Source organism: Prionailurus viverrinus, chromosome D1, assembly GCF_022837055.1.
Source record: "Prionailurus viverrinus isolate Anna chromosome D1, UM_Priviv_1.0, whole genome shotgun sequence".
Classification (NCBI taxonomy): domain Eukaryota; kingdom Metazoa; phylum Chordata; class Mammalia; order Carnivora; family Felidae; genus Prionailurus; species Prionailurus viverrinus.
The window spans coordinates 98444428-98463817 of NC_062570.1; the positions used below are offsets into that span (position 1 = coordinate 98444428).

The 19390-nt window shown below is 39.2% G+C and overlaps 1 protein-coding gene across 24 annotated transcripts in view; it reads right to left on the reverse strand.

The window, feature by feature from the left end:
• PHF21A (PHD finger protein 21A) overlaps window positions 1–19390 on the reverse strand; it is a 198046-nt gene that overhangs the window by 24198 nt on the left and 154458 nt on the right. For all 24 annotated transcript variants that reach the window (XM_047876956.1, XM_047876955.1, XM_047876944.1 and 21 more), the window contains one exon: window positions 17372–17665. In XM_047876956.1, coding sequence (XP_047732912.1) covers window positions 17372–17665 — 294 coding nt within the window. The remainder of the gene's footprint in view (window positions 1–17371; window positions 17666–19390) is intronic.

Below are 19390 nucleotides of genomic sequence, written 5' to 3' on the forward strand. Positions count from 1 at the left end.
GTGGAGCCTTGATATGACTACAGCCCTGGCTTACAAGTTTGAAAGCAAACTTGTGAGGGACCTTGAGACAGAACCACCCAGCTAAGAGGCAAACTGATTCCTGACCCTCACAAGCTATAGGGAATAATAAAATATTTGTTGTTTTAAGCTGCTTAAAGCAAACCGAAAACATTAGGGCTGGGGGAGTGACAAATGGCAGAACAGGGAGCTCTAAGAATTAGTCCTTCCACTGAAGCAATCATTAAAGCTGGCAAAAACAGAATCCGCTTTTTAGAATTCTGGAATCTAATAAAAACCTTATAGCAACCAGGGGGACACTGACTGAAGAAAGAAACTGCTAAATTTCACTAAGAAAGCATTTTGTCCTTACCTATCTACAAATCCCCATTCCACAGCTTGGGCAGAGGCTCTGCAGATGGCAACCTGTGTTCCCAGTGTGGCTTGCTGGTGCTAAGGGAAACAATACGGACCTTCTAAAACACCCATGGTTGTGCGTTTTGATCTGTGTGGTGGTTCCCTGAGGACTGGTACAGAGACTGACCTTTGTGTTGCCCACCTTATTAGGCCAAAGTGGCTTTCAGGGTGACATCTGATGAAAGCATCTAAAGATATATGTTACCCATAGTCACCTGGTGTAAGGGAGATGGTGGATGGAATATACAGCAGACAGACCCAAAGGCCTGGGAAGGAGGAGGCTGAAGAAGACAACTCCTGGAAGAGTGATGGCTTTCAAGGACTATCACATATACTGGGGCATCCAGAATGTACCGCACATTCCCAGGGCTAGATGCATGTTTAGAAAAGATGTGAGAGAACTCTAGGTTTGCACTGCTGGCTGATCTTTGAGCTGTACCCAAGGAAGAGGTGAAGGCTAAGGCAGAGTTACAGATGGCCTGGCTTAGAACTGACGAAGTAACCCTGCTCAGAGCCAATGTGCAAGGACTGGGAAAGTTGTTTTGTGTCTTTTTTAAAAAAATTTAGTTATTATTATTATTATTGGTTTTTTTGGCTCCAGTTGTTTAAGAAAATCTGTCAGGTCACTAGCTGGCCACTGAGACAACAGAACAGAGAGTTCAGTGACTATACATGACAAGAAATAACAGTTTTTGCAAAAACAGTTTGGTAAAGGCACTAAACAGGTAACTGCAGTCCTCAACCAAACCCTGGGGTGGGAGGAGAATCTAATCTCCAGAGTTATCACATTGTAATTTCAAAATGAAGAGTTTTCAACAAAAAATTGGAAGGCATACAAAGAAAACAGGAAGGTATGGCCCATTTGTAGGGTAACAAAATCAACAAAAACTGGCCTTAAGGAAGCCCAGTCCAGCCCTGGACTCTCTAGAAAAAAAAACTAATTAAAGAAACTCTGGAGCTGAAAAGTATACAAGTTGAGATGAAAAATTCTCTAGAAGGGTTCAGGCAAAAGAAAGAATCAGTGAAGTCCAAGACAGGACAACTGAAATTGTCCAGCCTGAGGAACAGAAAGGAAAAACATGAAGAAAAATGAACGGAGCCTAAGGGACTTGTGGGATATCATCAACATACGCATTATGGACTCCCGGGGGGACAGGACAAGCAGAGAGAGAGAGAGAGAGACAGAGGGAGCAGCAGAGATAATACCTGAAGGATTAATAGCTCAAAACTTCCCACACTAGATGAAAGACAGAAATCTACACATCTAAGAAGCTCAGTGACATCCACGTAGAATAAACTCAAAAGACATTCACAGTCTGTGGGAGAATGGCAGAGCAGGAGGCTCCTGAGTTCTCCCTGTCCCCACATTTACAACCAGATTTTAACTACATCCAAGTCAATAAACAGGAATGCAATCTGAAGACTGGAGCAATACATTCTACAACTAAATATAGAGAAGAAGCTGCATCTGAAAGGTCAGGAAGGTCAGAAAGGCAGAGGGAGGCTGCCGGCAGGAGGGAGAGAGCTGTGTGCAGGAGAGAGAAAAATGGGCCCTCGTACCAGGGAGCTCACATGTGGAAGAATGATCCCCATAACATTTGGCTTTAAAAACAGGGCTGAATTCCATGAGTTTTAAAACCAGTGGGACTTGGAGCCTGAAGCTTTAAAAGTCAGCTGACTCAACACTGGGTGAGCCAGGGTGAGGGTGAATGAAAGCTGGGTCGCCATCCTTAAAGAGAGCAGGCTGAGCCAAGAAAACATAAAAACGGCAATTTGCACAACACAACACTGGGGGCAAATGGGAGACAGATCCGTTCACATTGATTTTGAAGTGTGTTGGGGGACTTCTCTGAAAACAAGGGAGCTGGCAGATGCCATTCTCTCCACACCCCTCCCCACCGCCGCCAACCCGCAGCATAAACACAGAGCCACCTGCGGGAGGCAGCACTGCATAGACACTTGCTACCTAACCAGCTGGCAGGGGCACCACACCCACGAGCTCTCCAGAGGACTCATCCACTCTAAGCCTGCTAGCCTTGGCCTTGGGCTCAGGGCAAATTTTGTTAGTGTACATGCCCGCCCAGCCACTGAGTGCACAGCTGCCACAGCATGCCCTTGCCATCGTGCACCAGGCCCAGCTGTGCCCACCTCACTCCCCTGGCCAGCCTGGCACGCAGTCCCCAAATGCTTTGGGAGATTCCCCATAGGACAGGACTAGTGGCCCAGCGCAAATTGTGCTAACACTACCATCCCCCTCACAAGTTCCTCAGAGGGCATGACCCCTCAGATGTGGTCTGCCTGGGTCCCACTAACACCACAGACAGCAAGCACAGCCCACAACAGGCGGAGAGTCAGTACAGACGACTGCAGTGAAAGGAAAAGTGACTCAGACACAACAGCAGGGCGTAAGCAACACACAGGATACTCTCCTGAAGTGCCAGGTTCTGGTGAACAGGGGACACTGCACTGCAGAGGGCATTCTAGGACCTCTTCTTCATAAACTCACTACTTTCAAGAGCAGAAGACACAGCTGACTTTCTTACACACAGAAACAGAAAAAGAGAGGCAGACAAAGTGAGAGACATTTATCTATCTGAAATGAAAGAACAGGACACGGCCATGGTCAGAGATGTAAGCAAAACAGACATAAGTAACATGTCTGACAAAGAATTTAAAGCAATGATTATTAGGATACGCACTGAACTTGAGAAAAGAGTGGAAGACCCTTAACATGGAGATAAGGAATAACACAGCAGACATAAAGGGCTCAGTAAATGAAAAACAGGTTGATGGAATGAAGAGAGGGCTGGAAGAAGCAGAAGAATGAATTAATGACCTAGAACACAGAGTAATGGAAAATAATCAAGCTGAACAAAAGAAAGAACTAGGCAAAATGAGAATACACTTAGATAACTCAGTGACTCCATCAAATATAATAACAGTCATAGTATAGGAGTCCCAGAAAAAGAAGAAAGAGAAAAGGGGGCAGAAAACTTATTTGAGGAAAAAGTATTTGAAAACATCCCTAATCTGGGGAAAGAAACCAATATCCAGATCCAGGAGGCACAGAGAACTCCCGTCAAAATCAACAAAAGCAGATTCATACACAGACATATTATATTCAAATTGGTAAAAATCGTGATAAGAAAAAAACTTTAAAGCAGCAAGACAAAAGAAGTCAGTAACTTACAAGGGAAAACCCATAAAGCTTTCAGGAGATTTTCCAAAGAAACTTTGCAAGACAGAATGGAGTGGCATGATATACTCAAAGTGCTGAATGGGAAAATTCTACAGCCCAAAATACTCTATCCAGCAAGGCTATCGTTCAGAATAGAGAGATGAAGAGTTTCCTAAAAAAAACAAAACTAAAGGAGTTCATGACCACTAAACCAGCCCTGCAAAAAATATTAAAGGGGACTCTTTGAGTAGAAGGAGAGACCAGAAGTGACAGTACAGAGGTAGGAAACACAAAAGAAGTAAAAGTGAATATTTCTATTAAAAAAATCAGTCAAGGAACTCACAAAAAAAGGATGTGAAATATAATGACATATACCTAAAATGTGGGTAGGAGAGTAGAAAAGAATGGGTTCAAACTTAAACAATCATCGACTTAAAACAGACTGCTATATGCAGAAGAGGTTATATACAAATCTAATGGTAACCATATATCAAATACCACTAATAAATATGCAAAGAATAAAGACAAAGAAATCCAAATATATCACTAAAGAAAATCAGCAAAAGAAAGACAAGAGGGGATCAGAGAAAATCTTCAGAAATAACCACAAGACAGGTTAAATAAAATGGCAATAAATATCTATCGATCAATAATTACTTTGAATATAAATGCAGTAAACACTCCAATCAAAAGAGACAGGGTGACAGAGTGGATTTAAAAAACAAGGCCCATCTATATGCTGTCTATGAGAGACTCATTTTAGGCCTAAAGACACAGACTGGAAGTGAGGGTATGGAGAAACATCTATCATGCAAATGAAATGGATGTCAAAAGAAAGCCAGAGTACTAATACTTATATAAAATAAAATAGACTTTATTTTTTTAAATTTATTTATGTACTTTGAGACAGCAAGCAGAGGAGGGGCAGAGAGAGAAGGAGAGAAAGAGAATCCCAAGCAGGCTTTGCACTGTCAGAGTGGAACTTGATGTGGGGCTCGAACTCATGAAGTGCAAGATCATGACCTGAGCCAAAACCAAGAGTCAGACGCTTAACTGACTGAGCCACCCAGGCACCCCTAAAATAGATTTAAAAAAAATTTTTTTTTCAACGTTTATTTATTTTTGGGACCGAGAGAGACAGAGCATGAACGGGGGAGGGGCAGAGAGAGAGGGAGACACAGAATCGGAAACAGGCTCCAGGCTCTGAGCCATCAGCCCAGAGCCCGACGCGGGGCTCGAACTCACGGACCGCGAGATCGTGACCTGGCTGAAGTCGGACGCTTAACCGACTGCGCCACCCAGGCGCCCCTAAAATAGATTTTTAAAACAAAGACTGTAACAAGAGATAAAGAAGGACACTATATAATAATAATAATAATAATAATAATAATAATAATAAGGGTACTATCTAACAAGAAGATAGAACAGCTGTAAATATTTATGCACCCAACAGAGAAGCACCCAAATCTATAAAACAGTAACAAACATAAAGGAACTAATCAATAATAATACAATAATAATAGGGGACTTTAACACCTCACTTACATTGACAGATCATCCAAACAGAAATCAACAAGGAAACAGTGGCTTTGAATGACACACTGGAACAGATGGATTTAACAGATATATTCAGAACATTCCATCTCAAAACAGCAGAATACACACTCTTTTCAAGTGCACACAGAACATTCTCCAGAATGAGCACATATTAGCCCACAAAACAAGCTTCAACAAATTCAAGAAGATCAAAGATATACCACTCATCTTATCTGACCTCAACTTTATGAAACCAGAAGTCAACCAACAAGAAAAAACCTGGAAAGATCACAAATACATGGAAGTTAAATAAGGTGCTACTAAACAATGAATGGGTTAACTAGGAAATAAAAGAAGAAACAAAACAGTACACGGAAACAAATGAAAAAGAAAACAATGGTGCAAAACCTCTGGGATGCAGCAAAACAGATTCTAAGAGGAAAGTTTACAGCAATACAGGCCTACCTCAAGAAGCAAGAAAAATCTCAAATGAACAACCCGACCTTACACCTAAAGAAGCCAGAAAAAGAACAACAAACAAAACCTAAAACCAGTAGAAGGAAGGAAATAATAAAGATTAAGGAGCAATAAATGATATAGAAACTATAAAAAACAATAGAACAGATCAATGAAATCAGGAGCTGGTTCTTTGAAAAAAAAATCAATAAAATTGATAAACCCTTAGCCAGACTTACCAAGAAAAAGAGAGAAAGGACCCAAATAAATAAAATCACAAATGAGAGAGGATAAATAACCACCAACACCACAGAAATACAAACAGTTATAAGAGAATATTGTGGAAAGCTATATGCCAACAAATCGCATAACCTAGAAGAAATGGATAAATTCCTAGAAAAATATAAGCTACAAAAACTGAAACAGGGAGAAATAGAAAATTTGAACAGACTAATAACCAGCAAAGAAATTGAATTAGTAATCAAAAAACTCCCAATATACAAAAGTCCAGGACCAGATGGGCTTCATGGGTTAATCCTATCAAACATTTAAAGAAGAGTTAATACCTCTTCTTCTCAAACTATTCCGAAAAATAGAAAAGGAAGGAAAACTTCCAAATGAGGCCAGCATTATCCTGATACCAAAACTGGATAAAGACACCACTAAAAAACAAACAAACAAACAAACAAACAAACAAACTACAGGCCAATATCCATGATGAAACTAGATGTAAAAATCCTCAACAAAGAAATAGCAAAACGAATTCAACGATACTTTAAAAAAATCATTCACCACAACCAAGTGGGATTTATTCCTAGGTTAAAAGGGTGGTGCAATATTCACAAATTAATCAGTGTAATACATCACATCATAAGAGAAAGGGTAAGAACCATAAGATCATTTCAGTAGAGGCAGAGAAAGCATTTGACAAAGTACAACATCCATTCATGATAAAAACCCTCAACAAAGTAGGTTTAGAGGAAACATACCTCAACACAATAATAGCCATATATGAAAAAGAGAGCTTTTTCCCCAAGGTCAGGAACCAGACAAGGATGTGCACTCTCACCACTTTTATTCAACACAGTACTGGTAGTCCTAGCCATAGCAATCAGACAACAAAAAGTAGTGAAAGTCATTCAAATTGATAAGGAAGAAGTAAACCTTTCACTATTTGCAAATGATAAAGGATTATCTGATAAAGGACTGGTATCCAAAATATATAAATAACTTATAAAAGTCAACGTCCAAAAAATAAATAATCCAACTAAAAATGGGCAGAAGATATGAAGAGACATTTCCCCAAAGACGACTTTCAGATGGCCAACACATTACATGAAAAGATATTCATCATCACTTACCATTGGGGAAATGCAAATCAAAACTACAATGAGATATCTCCTCACACCTAGCAGAAAAGCTAAAATCAGTAACACAAGAAACAACAGGTGTTGGCGAAGACGTGGAGTAAAAGGAACCCTCTTGCACTTTTGGTGGGAATGCAAACTGGTGCAGTTGCTCTGGAAAACAGTATGGAGGTTCCTCAAAAAGTTAAAAATAGAATTACCCTACAATCCAGTGATCACACTGCTGGGTATTTACTCAAAGAACACAAAAATACTAATTCAAAGGGATACATACACCCCTATGTTGGATAAGTGGACAAAGAAGATATGGTGTGTGTACACACACACACACACACACACACACACACACACAGAGACAATGGAATATCATTTCGCCATAAGAATGAAATCTTACATGTCATTTTCAATGACATGTATGGATCTAGAGAATACAATGCTAAGCGAAATAAGTCAGACAAATACCATATGATTTCACTCATGTGTGGCATTTAAGAAACAAAGCAAATGAGCAAAGGGGAAAAAAGAGACAAATGAAGAACCAGACTCTTAATTATAGAGAACAAATTGATGGATACTAGAGGGGAGGTGGGTGGGGGATGGGTGAAATAGGTGAAAGGGGTTAAGGAGTGTACTTGTGGTGAGCAACAGGTGATGTATGGAACTGTTGACTCACTATATTGTACCCCTAAAACTAATAGAACACTGTATGTTAACTAGCTGGAATTAAAATAAAAGCTTAAAAAATAAAATAATTAAAATTTAAAAAATAAAAAAATAAAATTTGTGTTCCCATAAAAATGATTAAAAATAAATAAATAAAAGAGATTCACAGTGAGACACATTGTAGTCACACTGTTGAAAGACAAAGGCAAAGAGAGAGTCTTGAAAGCAGTAAGACAGAAGTGATGCATCACACAGAAAAGGTCCTCAATGTGGTTAGCAGCCAACTTCTCCCCAGAAACCAGAGGCCAGCAGCAGGGGGATTACATAAAGTGCTGAAAGAAAATCACTATCAACCAAGAATGCTATATCCTGCAAAAACCTAAGGAAGTTCATTGCTAGTAGATCTGCCCTAAAAGAAATGCTAAAGGAGTTCTTCAGGCTGAAATAAAAAGACACTAGACAGTAACTTCAAGTCATACAAAGAGATAAGAATTCCAGTAAAGGAAACTACACAGGTAAAAACAGAATCCAGTATTTTTGTATCTTTGATTTGTAACTTCTTTTAGTTTTCTGTATGAGTTAGAAAAGAGATGCATAAAGCAATAATTATAAATCTGTATTAGTGGGCATACAATGTACAAAAGATGCAAATCTGTGACAACAGAAAGGAGGGGCAGAGCTGTATAGGAACAGAGTTTTTGTACACTATTAAAGCTAAGCTTGTATCAATTCAAACTACACAGTTAAAGATTTATGAATGTTAACTGCAATCCCCATGGTAACCACTGAGAAAATAACTAAAATGTACACAGAAAAGAAAATGAGGGCATCAAAAGTATGCACTAGAAAGAAAAACCAAACACAAAAGAAGGCAGTACTGGAGTAACTGAGGAACAAAAAAGACATAAGACATATAGAAAACAAATAGCAAAATGGCATAAGTCCTTTCTTATCAGCACTTTAAACGTAACTGAGTTCAACCCACAAATTAAAAGACAGAGAGTGGCAAAATGGATTAACAAAACATGATCCAAAATATACGCTATCTATAATAGACTCATCTCAAAGCCAAAGATACAAAAAAGTTGAAAGTCAAAGGATGAAAAAAGATATTTCATGCAAACAGTAACCGAAAGAGTACAGGGATAGCTATACTAATTGTTTGCCTTAAGTCAAAAAACTGTTACAGGAGACAAAGAAGGTCATTATATATTGATAAAAGGGTCAGTTCATTAAGAAGACATGATACATTTTAAATATATATGCACCAAACAACAGAGTCTTAAAATATGAAACAAATATTGACAGAACTGAATGAAGAAATAAAATAGTTCTATAATAATAATAATTGGAGACTTTAATACCTCACTTTAAAGAATGGAAAGAAGGGGCACCTGGCTGGCTCAGTTGGTAGAGCATGAAACTCTTGATTTCCAGGTCATGAGTTCGAGCCCCACGACGGGTGTAGATTACTTAAAAATCTTTTAGGAAGGAAGGAAGGAAGGAAGGAAGGAAGGAAGGAAGGGAGGAAGAGAAGGAGGGAGGAGGGAAAAAGAAAAAAGAAAAGAACATGTAGACAGAAGATCAATAAGGAAATGGAGGACGTGAACAACACTATAAACCAACTAGATCTAACATACATCTAAAGCACAGTCCACCACACAACAACAGAATACACATTCTTCTCAAGTATAATACATGACACATTCTCTGGAACAGATCATGTTTGAGGTCACAAAACAAATCCTAATACATTTCAGAAGACTTAACATACAAAGTATCTTATCTTCTCTGACCACAAGAGAAAGAAGCTGGAAATCAGTAATAAAGGAAAACTAGAAAACTTAAAAACGTGTGGAAATTAAACACACACTCTTACATAACCAATGGGTCAAAGAAGGAATCACCAGGGAAATTAGAAAATACTTTGAGAGGAATGAAAATGAAAACATAATATACCAAAACTGATGTGATACAGTGAAAGCAGTGCTCGGGAGGAAATTTATAGCTCTAACAGTTTACTTAAAAAAAAAAAGAAAAAAAAAAGATCTCAAACCAATAACCTAACTTTAAATGTTAAAGAACTAAAAAAACCTTAAGAAACCAGAAAAAAAAAAAAAAAACAACTAAAGCCAAAGCTAGCAGAAGGAAGAAAATAATAAAAGTCACAGTGGAAATAAATGAAATAGAGAACAGAAAAACAATAGAATTAATGAAATCAAAAGTTTATTCCTTTTTCTTTTTTTTCTTTTTGAGAGAGAGTGTGTGTGTGTGAGTGAGTGGGGGAGGGACAGAGAGAGAGGGGACAGAAGATCCGAAGCAGGCTCTAGCTGACAGCAGCGAGCCCGACGCGGGGCCTGAACTCACAAATCCTGAGATCATGGCCTGAATCGCAGTTGGATGCTCAACCAACTGAGCCACCCAGGTGCCCTAAAAGTTTATTCTTTGAAGAGATCAACAACATTGAGAAACCTTTAGTTGGACAGACTAAAAAAACAGAAAATGCAAATAACAAAAATCATAAACACAAGTGGGAACGTTGGGTGTAGATTACTTAAAATTCTTGTAGGAAGGAAGGAAGGAAGGAAGGGAGGAGAGAGGGAGGGAGGGAGGAAGGAAAAAGAAAAGTTAAGAGGAAAGAAAAGAATATGTAGACAGAAGATCAATAAGGAAATGGAGAACATGAACAACACTATAAACCAACAAGATCTAACATACATATAAAGCACAGTCCACTCAACAACCACAGAATACACATTCTACCTATCTTACAGAAGAAAAAAAAAGGATTAGAAGAGAGTACAATGAAGAATTACCAACAAATTAAATAATATAGATGCAATGGACAAATTCCTATAAATATAAAAATTACCAAAATTGACTCGAGCACTGGAAAATCTCAACAGACCTGTTACAGCTAAAGAAATGGAAATAGTAACCAAAATCCTCTCCAAAAAGAAAAGTTCAGAATCAGCTTCACTGGTGAATTCTACCAAACATTTAAAGAACTAACACTGATCCTTCTCCAACTCTTCCAAAAAATAGGAGGAAAACATTTCCTAACTTGTTCTATGAAGCCAGCCCTACCTTGATACTAACGCCAAAGACACCACAAAAAGAGAAAATTACAGACCAATGCCCCTTATGAATATAGTGAAACATTCTTTCAATTTTTTTTAATGTATCTAATTTTGAGAAAGAGAAAGAATGTGAGCAGGGGAGGGACAGAGAGGGGGAGAGAGAGAATCCCAAGCAGGCTCCACACTATCAGCACACAGCCAGATACAGGGCTCGATCCCACAAACCATGAGATCGTGACCTGAGCAGAAATCAAGAGTCGGACGCTTAACCGCTGAACTACCTAGGCGCTCTGCCCTACAGCCAAAAATTTTTTTTTTTTTTTTTTTTTTAAATTTTTTTTTTCAACGTTTATTTATTTTTTGGACAGAGAGAGACAGAGCATGAACGGGCGAGGGGCAGAGAGAGAGGGAGACACAGAAATGGAAACAGGCTCCAGGCTCTGAGCCATCAGCCCAGAGCCTGACGCGGGGCTCGAACTCACGGACCGCGAGATCGTGACCTGGCTGAAGTCGGACGCTTAACCGACTACGCCACCCAGGCGCCCCTAAAAATTTTTAATAAAATACTAGCAAACTGAATCTAACAGTATATTCAAAAGATACACCATGACAAAGCAGAACTTATCCCAGGAACGAAAGATGTAAGAAAACCAATGTAATATACCACATTAATAAATGAGGGCAACTCTTCCCCAACACATGATCATCTCAATAAATGTAGAAAAAAGCATTTGTCAAAATCCAACATTCATTCATGATAAAACACTCAGAAATCTAGAAATAGAAGGAAACGTCCTCAACTTTATAAATACAGGGTATTTATGAGAAACCACAGCTAACATCATACTTAACAGTGAGAGACTGAATGCTTTTGCTCTGAGATCGGAAACAAGAGAAGAATGCCCACTTTCACCATGACTATTCAACATTGTGGTGGTAGTTCTAGTCAGAACAATTAGGAAAGAAAAGACATAAAAGGAATCAAAATTGGAAAGGATGATGTAAATCTATCTCTATTTGCAGAGGATCCTACATATAGAAATTCCAAGAATCCACAAAACAACTACTAGAGCTAATAAAAAAATTCGGCAAAGTTGCAAGGTACAAGATAAATGAGCTGTATTTCTACATAACAGTAATGAACAATTGCAATAGGAAATTAAGAAAACAATTACATTTATAATAGCATCCCAAAGAATAAAATACCTAGGAATAAATTTAACTAAGGAGACAAAAGACTTGTGCACTGCAAATTATAAAGCACTGCTGAAAGACATAAAACTAAATAAATGGAAAGACATCCATGTTCAAGAACTGAAAATTCCAACAGCTTTTTCTTGTCGGAAGAATCGGCTTTTCCAATTCTCAAAATCACGCAGGAAATGCAAGGACCCCTGAATGGCCAAAACAATATTGAAAAAGAAAAACGTTGGAGGACTCACACTTTCCACTGTCAAAACTTACTACAAAATTACAGTAATTAAGAGAGTGTGGTAGGTACTGGCACAAAGACAGAGCTACAGACCAAAAGAATAGGATTGAGAGTCCAGAAATAAATCCACACATCAATTGCCAATTGGTTTTCAACAATGGTGTCATGATCATTCAAATGGGGAGAGAACAGTATCTTCAACAAATGGTGCTGGAACTGCATATCCACATGTGAAATAATTAAGCTGGACCCTTTATCTCATACTACATACAAAAATTAAGTCAAAATGAACTACTAACTTAAATATAAGAGCTAAAACCGTACAACTTCTTAGAAGAAAAATTAGGTTATGGTAAATCTTCATTATCTTAGATGTCAGCATGGATTCCTAGATAGGACACCAAAAATACAAGCAACAAAAGAAAAAAACAGATAAACTGGACTTCATCAAAATTAAAACGTTTTGGGCATCAAAGTACATTATCCATAAAATGAAGAAAACACAGGCTTCCAGAAAAGAAAAAGTGAAAAGACGACCTACAGAATGGAAGAAAATACCTGCAAATCATATATCTGATAAGAGTCTAGTATCCAGATTATACAAAGAACCCTCACAGCTCAACAACAAAAAGACAAACAACCCAATATAGAAACTGGCAAAGAACTTGGGTATTTCTCTAAAGAAAATACACAAATGGCCAAAAAGCACATGAAAGATGTCCAACAACAACATTAATCATTAACAAAATGCGAATCAAACTCACAATGAAATACCACTTCACACCTACTAGGATGGCTATAATTTTTAAAAAGGGAAAACAGTAAGTATTACCAAGGATGTGGAGCAAACAGCATGCTCACACATTGCTAGTGGGAATGGAAAATGATTCAGCTGCTGTGGAAACAGTGTGGCAGTTCCTCAAAAAGTTAAACCCGGAATTGTCACATGATCCAATAATTGTACTCTTAGGTATGTATATACCCCCAAAGAATGGAAAGCAGGTATTCAAACAAATGTTTGTACATAAATATTCATAGGAGCACCATTCCCAATAGCCAAAAGGTAGAAATAACCCAAATGTCCATCAATGGATGAACAGATAAACAAGTTACGGTATACACATACTATGGACTATTTATTATTCAGCCATTAAAAGGATATGAAGTACTGATACCTGTTATAATGTGGACGAATCTGGAAAACACTATGCTAACTGAAAGAGGCCAGACACAAAAGGTCACATATTATATGATTCCATCCAAATGAAATACCCAGAGTAGGTAAATCTAGAGAGACAAACAAGCAGACTGGCAGCTGCCAGTGGGAGGGAGAGGAGTGGATGGAGAGTAATTATTGACTAGATACTGGTTTTTATTTTAGGGTAATAAAAAGGTTTTGGAACTAGACAGAGGTGGTGGTTGCACAACACTGTGGATGTACTAAATGCCACTGAATTGTTCATTTCAATGTTCATTTTTATGTGGTATGAATTTCACCTCAGTTAAAAAAAAAAATTGGGGAAAACCAAAACCAAAAACCAAAAAACCAAAAATGGAGTAAGCTAAAAGTCTGGTCTCTATCAGAGATTACAAACTATTGTCCAGAGATGAAGTTGCCCTGCAGATATTTTTTTGCTTTACATGGTGTTTAAACAGTTACCAGTATTTTTAAAACTAGGTGACTTCTCAAAACATCGGGATTTCTGGCCATTCTTGGAAATACTTCTGTAGGATAAAAACTGGCTATTATCAAGCAGTAGTTGCCCCCTGAGACGGTATTGCTTTCCCATTTACTACAGTCTCTTCCACATTCTATGGTCTTCCTGATACCAAGGCCAAACTTAAATTTTGTCATGCTTGCCTCACTACTTTAAACAGAAACTAAGAATAAAAGTGGGATATCTCTTATACTCATGCTCCCACTGAAAATTGAAATATAAAAGTCCATGTGTTTACTTCCAGCCTGCTTTACTCATTTGTATTTACTGCTTCACACTCGTGACCATTTGAATTTAGAAATCCGGTTCTTTCTGGTTACAAAGACAGAAATCAAACAGTCCGAACAAGATTAGAATTAGGTTAACCATTTACACCCTGAATTCCAAATTCACCTTCTGAGACTTGGCTGCACGAATAATCGAAGTTAGTCCCTTGCAAATAAATACATGTCCAAATAGTTTCACCAATCGAGGTTGAATAAATTTGGATTGAAGGCAAAGCAAAATCCATCTCTGGTCACTAGGACCTCTTTTCCCTGCTAGAGCACCAGTGTTAAAATGGAAGGTGAAGAGTTACCAGCTCACGTTTACTAAGAGGGAAGAATGGAAGTTGAGGAGAATACATTGGATAATATTCTCATCTTGGAAGCACTGTTTAGATCCTGTTTAGAGGATCTTGTGTAGGTTCCTATCCAAGACACACAGGGAACCCAGCACTTTTTTCTCAGTAGCTTAGCCTTGGGGACATACACAGAGGTCTTTGTTGCAGGGGTGGGTGTGGTGGATTAAGAAATGAACATAATTCCTGAGAACTAACTGCATCAGGCGCAGTCTAATGGCCTTTAAAGTAAATGCTTTAGCTCGTTCCATCATTAACAGGTGTTTAGCCCCATTTTGTAGAGTGCTAGAGAGGGCAGGGACATAAAAGTCAGCGGTTTGGGGGCTGTAAGTCTGTCTGGTTCCATCTACTTTTCTGCCTAGAACATGTTTCCAGCCTCAAAGCTCCTCAAACTCCAGCACTCATTTTCTCAGAGTCGCAGTGTAATGTGGCTTCTAATGAGGGTAAGACAGGGAGCTCTTATCTGGCCTGAAGGAAGTTGGCAATCCCTGACAGGGGAAGAAGTGAGGCACTATTGTTGTAACTGACACTCCCTTCTTCCTTTTCTACGCCAAGGTGGGAGGCCTTTGAAACTATACAACTTGCCATGCTTCCTCCCCTGGAGGCACAGCCTCCATACCTGTTCGAAATGCACTACAGATTGAGCTCTGTGAGGGTATAGGCTTTCATTTATCCACCCGTGTATTTAGGCATCACACTCGGCATAGCAACTGGCACATAATCAACGTATTTTTACTAAATGAATGTTATCACCCTAAAAGAAACAGAAGAAAGCAGAAAGGAACCCATCTAGCCCTGTCACATAGAGAATGCTGGACGCAGGTTCTGGTAACTCTGTGAGCAGACTCTGAGTAGTACTTCTGTGGCTACATATTTACATTGCTTTACTCTTTAGCCCATCTCTGAGATCCCCTAATGGCTATAAATGTGATACTGGAAATGAAACACAGAAGAGAAAAGAAGGATAGCAGAAAGATCTAAAGTAAGGAAATTCTGAGAATGGAGTCCAGTCTAAAGAGCACCCCTGCTGACTGAGCTTGCTAACCTGCAAGCCCGTTATGGCAGGTGGTCTGCTAAACTAAAATAGCAACGGCTGATTCCTCTATTAGATGAACAAAAAGAGAGACCATGGAATTTACTGCTTAGAAAAGCTTGTTAAAGATTTCCTGAAAACCTTTTTACAGCATTAAAATTAAAATTAAAAACTCTATTAACATATAAGTCCAAAACATGAAAAGATATTCAACATCTAACATGAAAAAAAGCAAGTTACAAAATACAGATTGTTTTTTTGCTTTAAAAATGTATTATAGAAAATATGGAGGAAGATAATCTGAACTGTTCATACTGTTCAAGAGTCAGGAGTTAGAATTATGGGGAAGTTTACTCTTTCCACACATTACGGGGTGGATGCACTTTGTACATTATATAGTTCTATAATGTTAGAATTTTCTTTCATAATTAATATGTATTATCTTAGATGTGATCAGAAAAAATAAGAAATGCAAAAATAAAAGGACCTGAAAAAAAAAATGTCTCCTAAAAGTATCTATATCGAAAGAGAGGCCAAAGAAAAATACTATTTAGTCATCTAAAGGAGTGCTTTGAAACCACCTTCTTTGGAACTCTAAGGCCCCTCACGTTCTTTGAGAGCCAGCACAGGGCACGAGGGGAGATGATCTCCAGACATGCCCCTACGCAAACTTCTCAGCTTCAGTATTTTACTTTTATGTTTTAATAATGAAGTTCTGCCGATAATGCGTTTAAAAGCTCATCATCTAACACGGTGTGTCTAAAAAGGTGTAACTATTTCTGAAATGTTCCTCAAAGCACTTTCTGGGGTCTGAGTAAGCTTTGCAGGAAAACAGATGTGTTTTCCCTTGTGTTTTCTGAGCACAAGATTTTAATACCTAGCTTTTTAGTGGAAGGTCTGCTGCATTTATGAGCTGTCTGGATAGAAAGCCGGGTGCTCTATGCATAAGGATCCTCTGTTCAAGAAGGCCAAGGCAGCAGGAAGCCTCTCATACCCCACCATCTGGCCAGCCTCTCTGAATCATGGTCAGCCATCCAGAAGCAGAAGATTCAGGATCACTAGAGACTATTTTCAGATGAATGAGAACTCAAGCCTGAGCAATTAGAAATAGGTCAATGACTTTTTAAAGCAACTTTCTTAAAAGACGATGCTTTTCTTTGCAAAATTCTTTTCTCATCACTGGTCTTTCTTTAAATAGAATATGGTAACTGCCTATAAATCCTTTCTCTTGTTTTTAGAAGTCTTCTGTTACAGAACTCGTAAGTATTTTTGGAGGTTACTTGTATTTCTCTAGCCTTGAATTCTTAAGAGAAAATCTGACTTTAGAAATATAAACGAGAGGCTTCAACATCTGAGCTAAAATAAAATGTCTGTAGTCTCTAGAGTTAACAAATGCTTTTTAGAAATTTTAATTTTTTCATTTGGCTCCTCATTATCTGTAATAACCAGGGGAAATCTTTCAAATGAAATCCTTTCCCTTGTTTTGTTTACTCTTCCTGACTTTCACAGCCGTATCTTCATCTGGATTCTTATTGGGCCGAAACTAATAAGGCATTTTCTGTGCATTATATCTCTGTGCTTCCTGACTGAGACCAGCAGAACCCATCTGTGAATTTCTGCTTCGGAACCAGCAGGGGGAGCTCACTCACACGGGAATCTGAATCCCTCTGCGCAGGGATGGTGGGAAAAACAACCCAACTTTCTTCAGTAAGACTGGCCCTTTTGCATTATGGATAAACCATCACATGATAAGCAACAGGTTACGGACAATGGTGCTGAGATAAAGAGAAGAGTTCTTGAGAGAATGTATTTAGAGACAGCCCGGCCTCAATGGCAAGGCCACTGTCCCCAAGCAGATGCACGCTCTGCCTGTACCTGTTTTTCAAGGCTTGGCTTGCTAAGCTGTACAGTCTGAGGTCCAGCGAGTCTGGTCCCTGGAGTAGCTATCACAATGCTGGTGAGCTGGGCCATAGGGAACGTTTTGGCTATGGTTGCAGTCTGCCCATTGACGACACGGACGGGATGGATGGAATTCTGGGAGGTAGGAAGGGTCGTGGGGGTGAACTTGGTCAGCATGACAGGCCTCTGGATAAGTTGAGGAGCTGCAAGCATGGGAGGAGGTGCTGGGGCAATAGGAATGTTATTCTGGGCCACAGGCTTGGGTCGAACCTATGGGGAAAGAGAGAACAATTACTGTATTACTTCAAGAAATTTCATAAGCCTTGTAAGTCTAAAACATTGCCAGGTCTTTTATACTATATATGTGAAATGGTATTGAGTACCAATATTTATTAATATTCATTTTGGTGTTATTAGTCCTATACATATCAGGATATATAATCTTATAGAAGACTCATCAGCTCTTAATGGTGTCCAAACGCTACCCTACAACATGGTTCTTCTGGATCCAAACCTTAGCTCCTTCTCCCATACCATGCTGCTTCCTCAGGTTGAGATCAAATGCCTAATCCAGAGACTGGTCTCACCCAGAACTTGTGCCCAGTATGGTAATAATGCGGCCATCGATCTTAATTCACATTCTAAATTTCTTCATGTCCGTGAATTCACTTCAGCCCAGCTCCTTGCTCTCTAACTCCCTGTTCTCGGCCACTCCCTCTCTAAGTCACATTTGTGGACTTCCTCTTCCTCTGCCCAATCCTAAACATTAAGTGTTTCTCAGAGTTTTGTTCTGGAACCTCTTTTTTCCCCAATCTTCTCACTCTTCCTGGGGTTTTTCACCCATCCCATGGCTTCAATTACCATCTATGTACTGAAGACGTCCATCCACACTTGCATCTCAGGACCAGACATTTCCGAATATACTCAACTTCCTGTCATGTATCTCTACTTGGAAATCTCGTAAGAAATTAAAAATCAGCATGTCTAGGGGTACCTGGCTGGCTCAGTCAGTGGAGCATGAGACTCTTGATCTCAGGGTTGTTAAGTCCTAGCCCCATCCATGTTGGGTGTAGAGATTACTTAAAAATAAAATCTTTCAAAACAACATCAACAACAAAATCAACATGTCTAAAACTCACCTGTTTGTTCCTCTAACCCTCTCTTCCTCCTATTACCATCACCTTGGTAAATGGCTTTCTTGCTAAATAAATACACTTCAGAACCATTCTTGATGCTTCCTACTTCACCTCTACTTCCTAAATCCTTCTCAATTATGGCTACTTCCTAGGTCCTTACTGCCACTTATGTTTGGCTTACTGAAACGGTAACAAAAATTACAATGAAAAACACGAGGTCAGCCTTGCTTGGGTTCAAATCCTGGTTCCTCCCACTTACTAGCCAGGTAGCCTCAGTAACATACCTGACTTAAGCCAGCATTTTTCAAATTTTCTATACAGTGACCCTATGGGCAAAATCCTTTCCCCCAATGCATGAAATTTTGACCTTCAGTTAACGCTCCAGCTCTGTTCCCCTGGGAACCTGATTAAGGGTAAGAATGTCAACTATGTTACCAGGCAACATCGCTTACGGTAAAAATGATCCCTCACTGCTAAACTGAATCCGAACTGAATCTGAACAGGGAGCATTATAAATACTTGATGGGATGCTCTGCTTTGGGCTTCATGCAGTGGGGTGACTCTTGTAACCGGGCATGTCCACTGGGAGGACCCTGAAAGCCATGCCTACAGAGTTGTTACAAGACGCACTGGCTCTTGTGAAGCATAAGACTATTGTGCCAGGCTGACTCTACCACGGTCTTCTTCAGGATCTCATGTCCCCGCATCTCAGCAATCACTAGACGGCTGCAGAGACTGCTATACGGGCTGAAGCAAGATATCTTGATGCTGTCCTGCTGGTAAGCTCTGGTTTTTGTCTCACATCGTTCCAAGTACACTGGTACCAAGTATGGGCCTGGACAGTCTTGTGAGTCTGAAT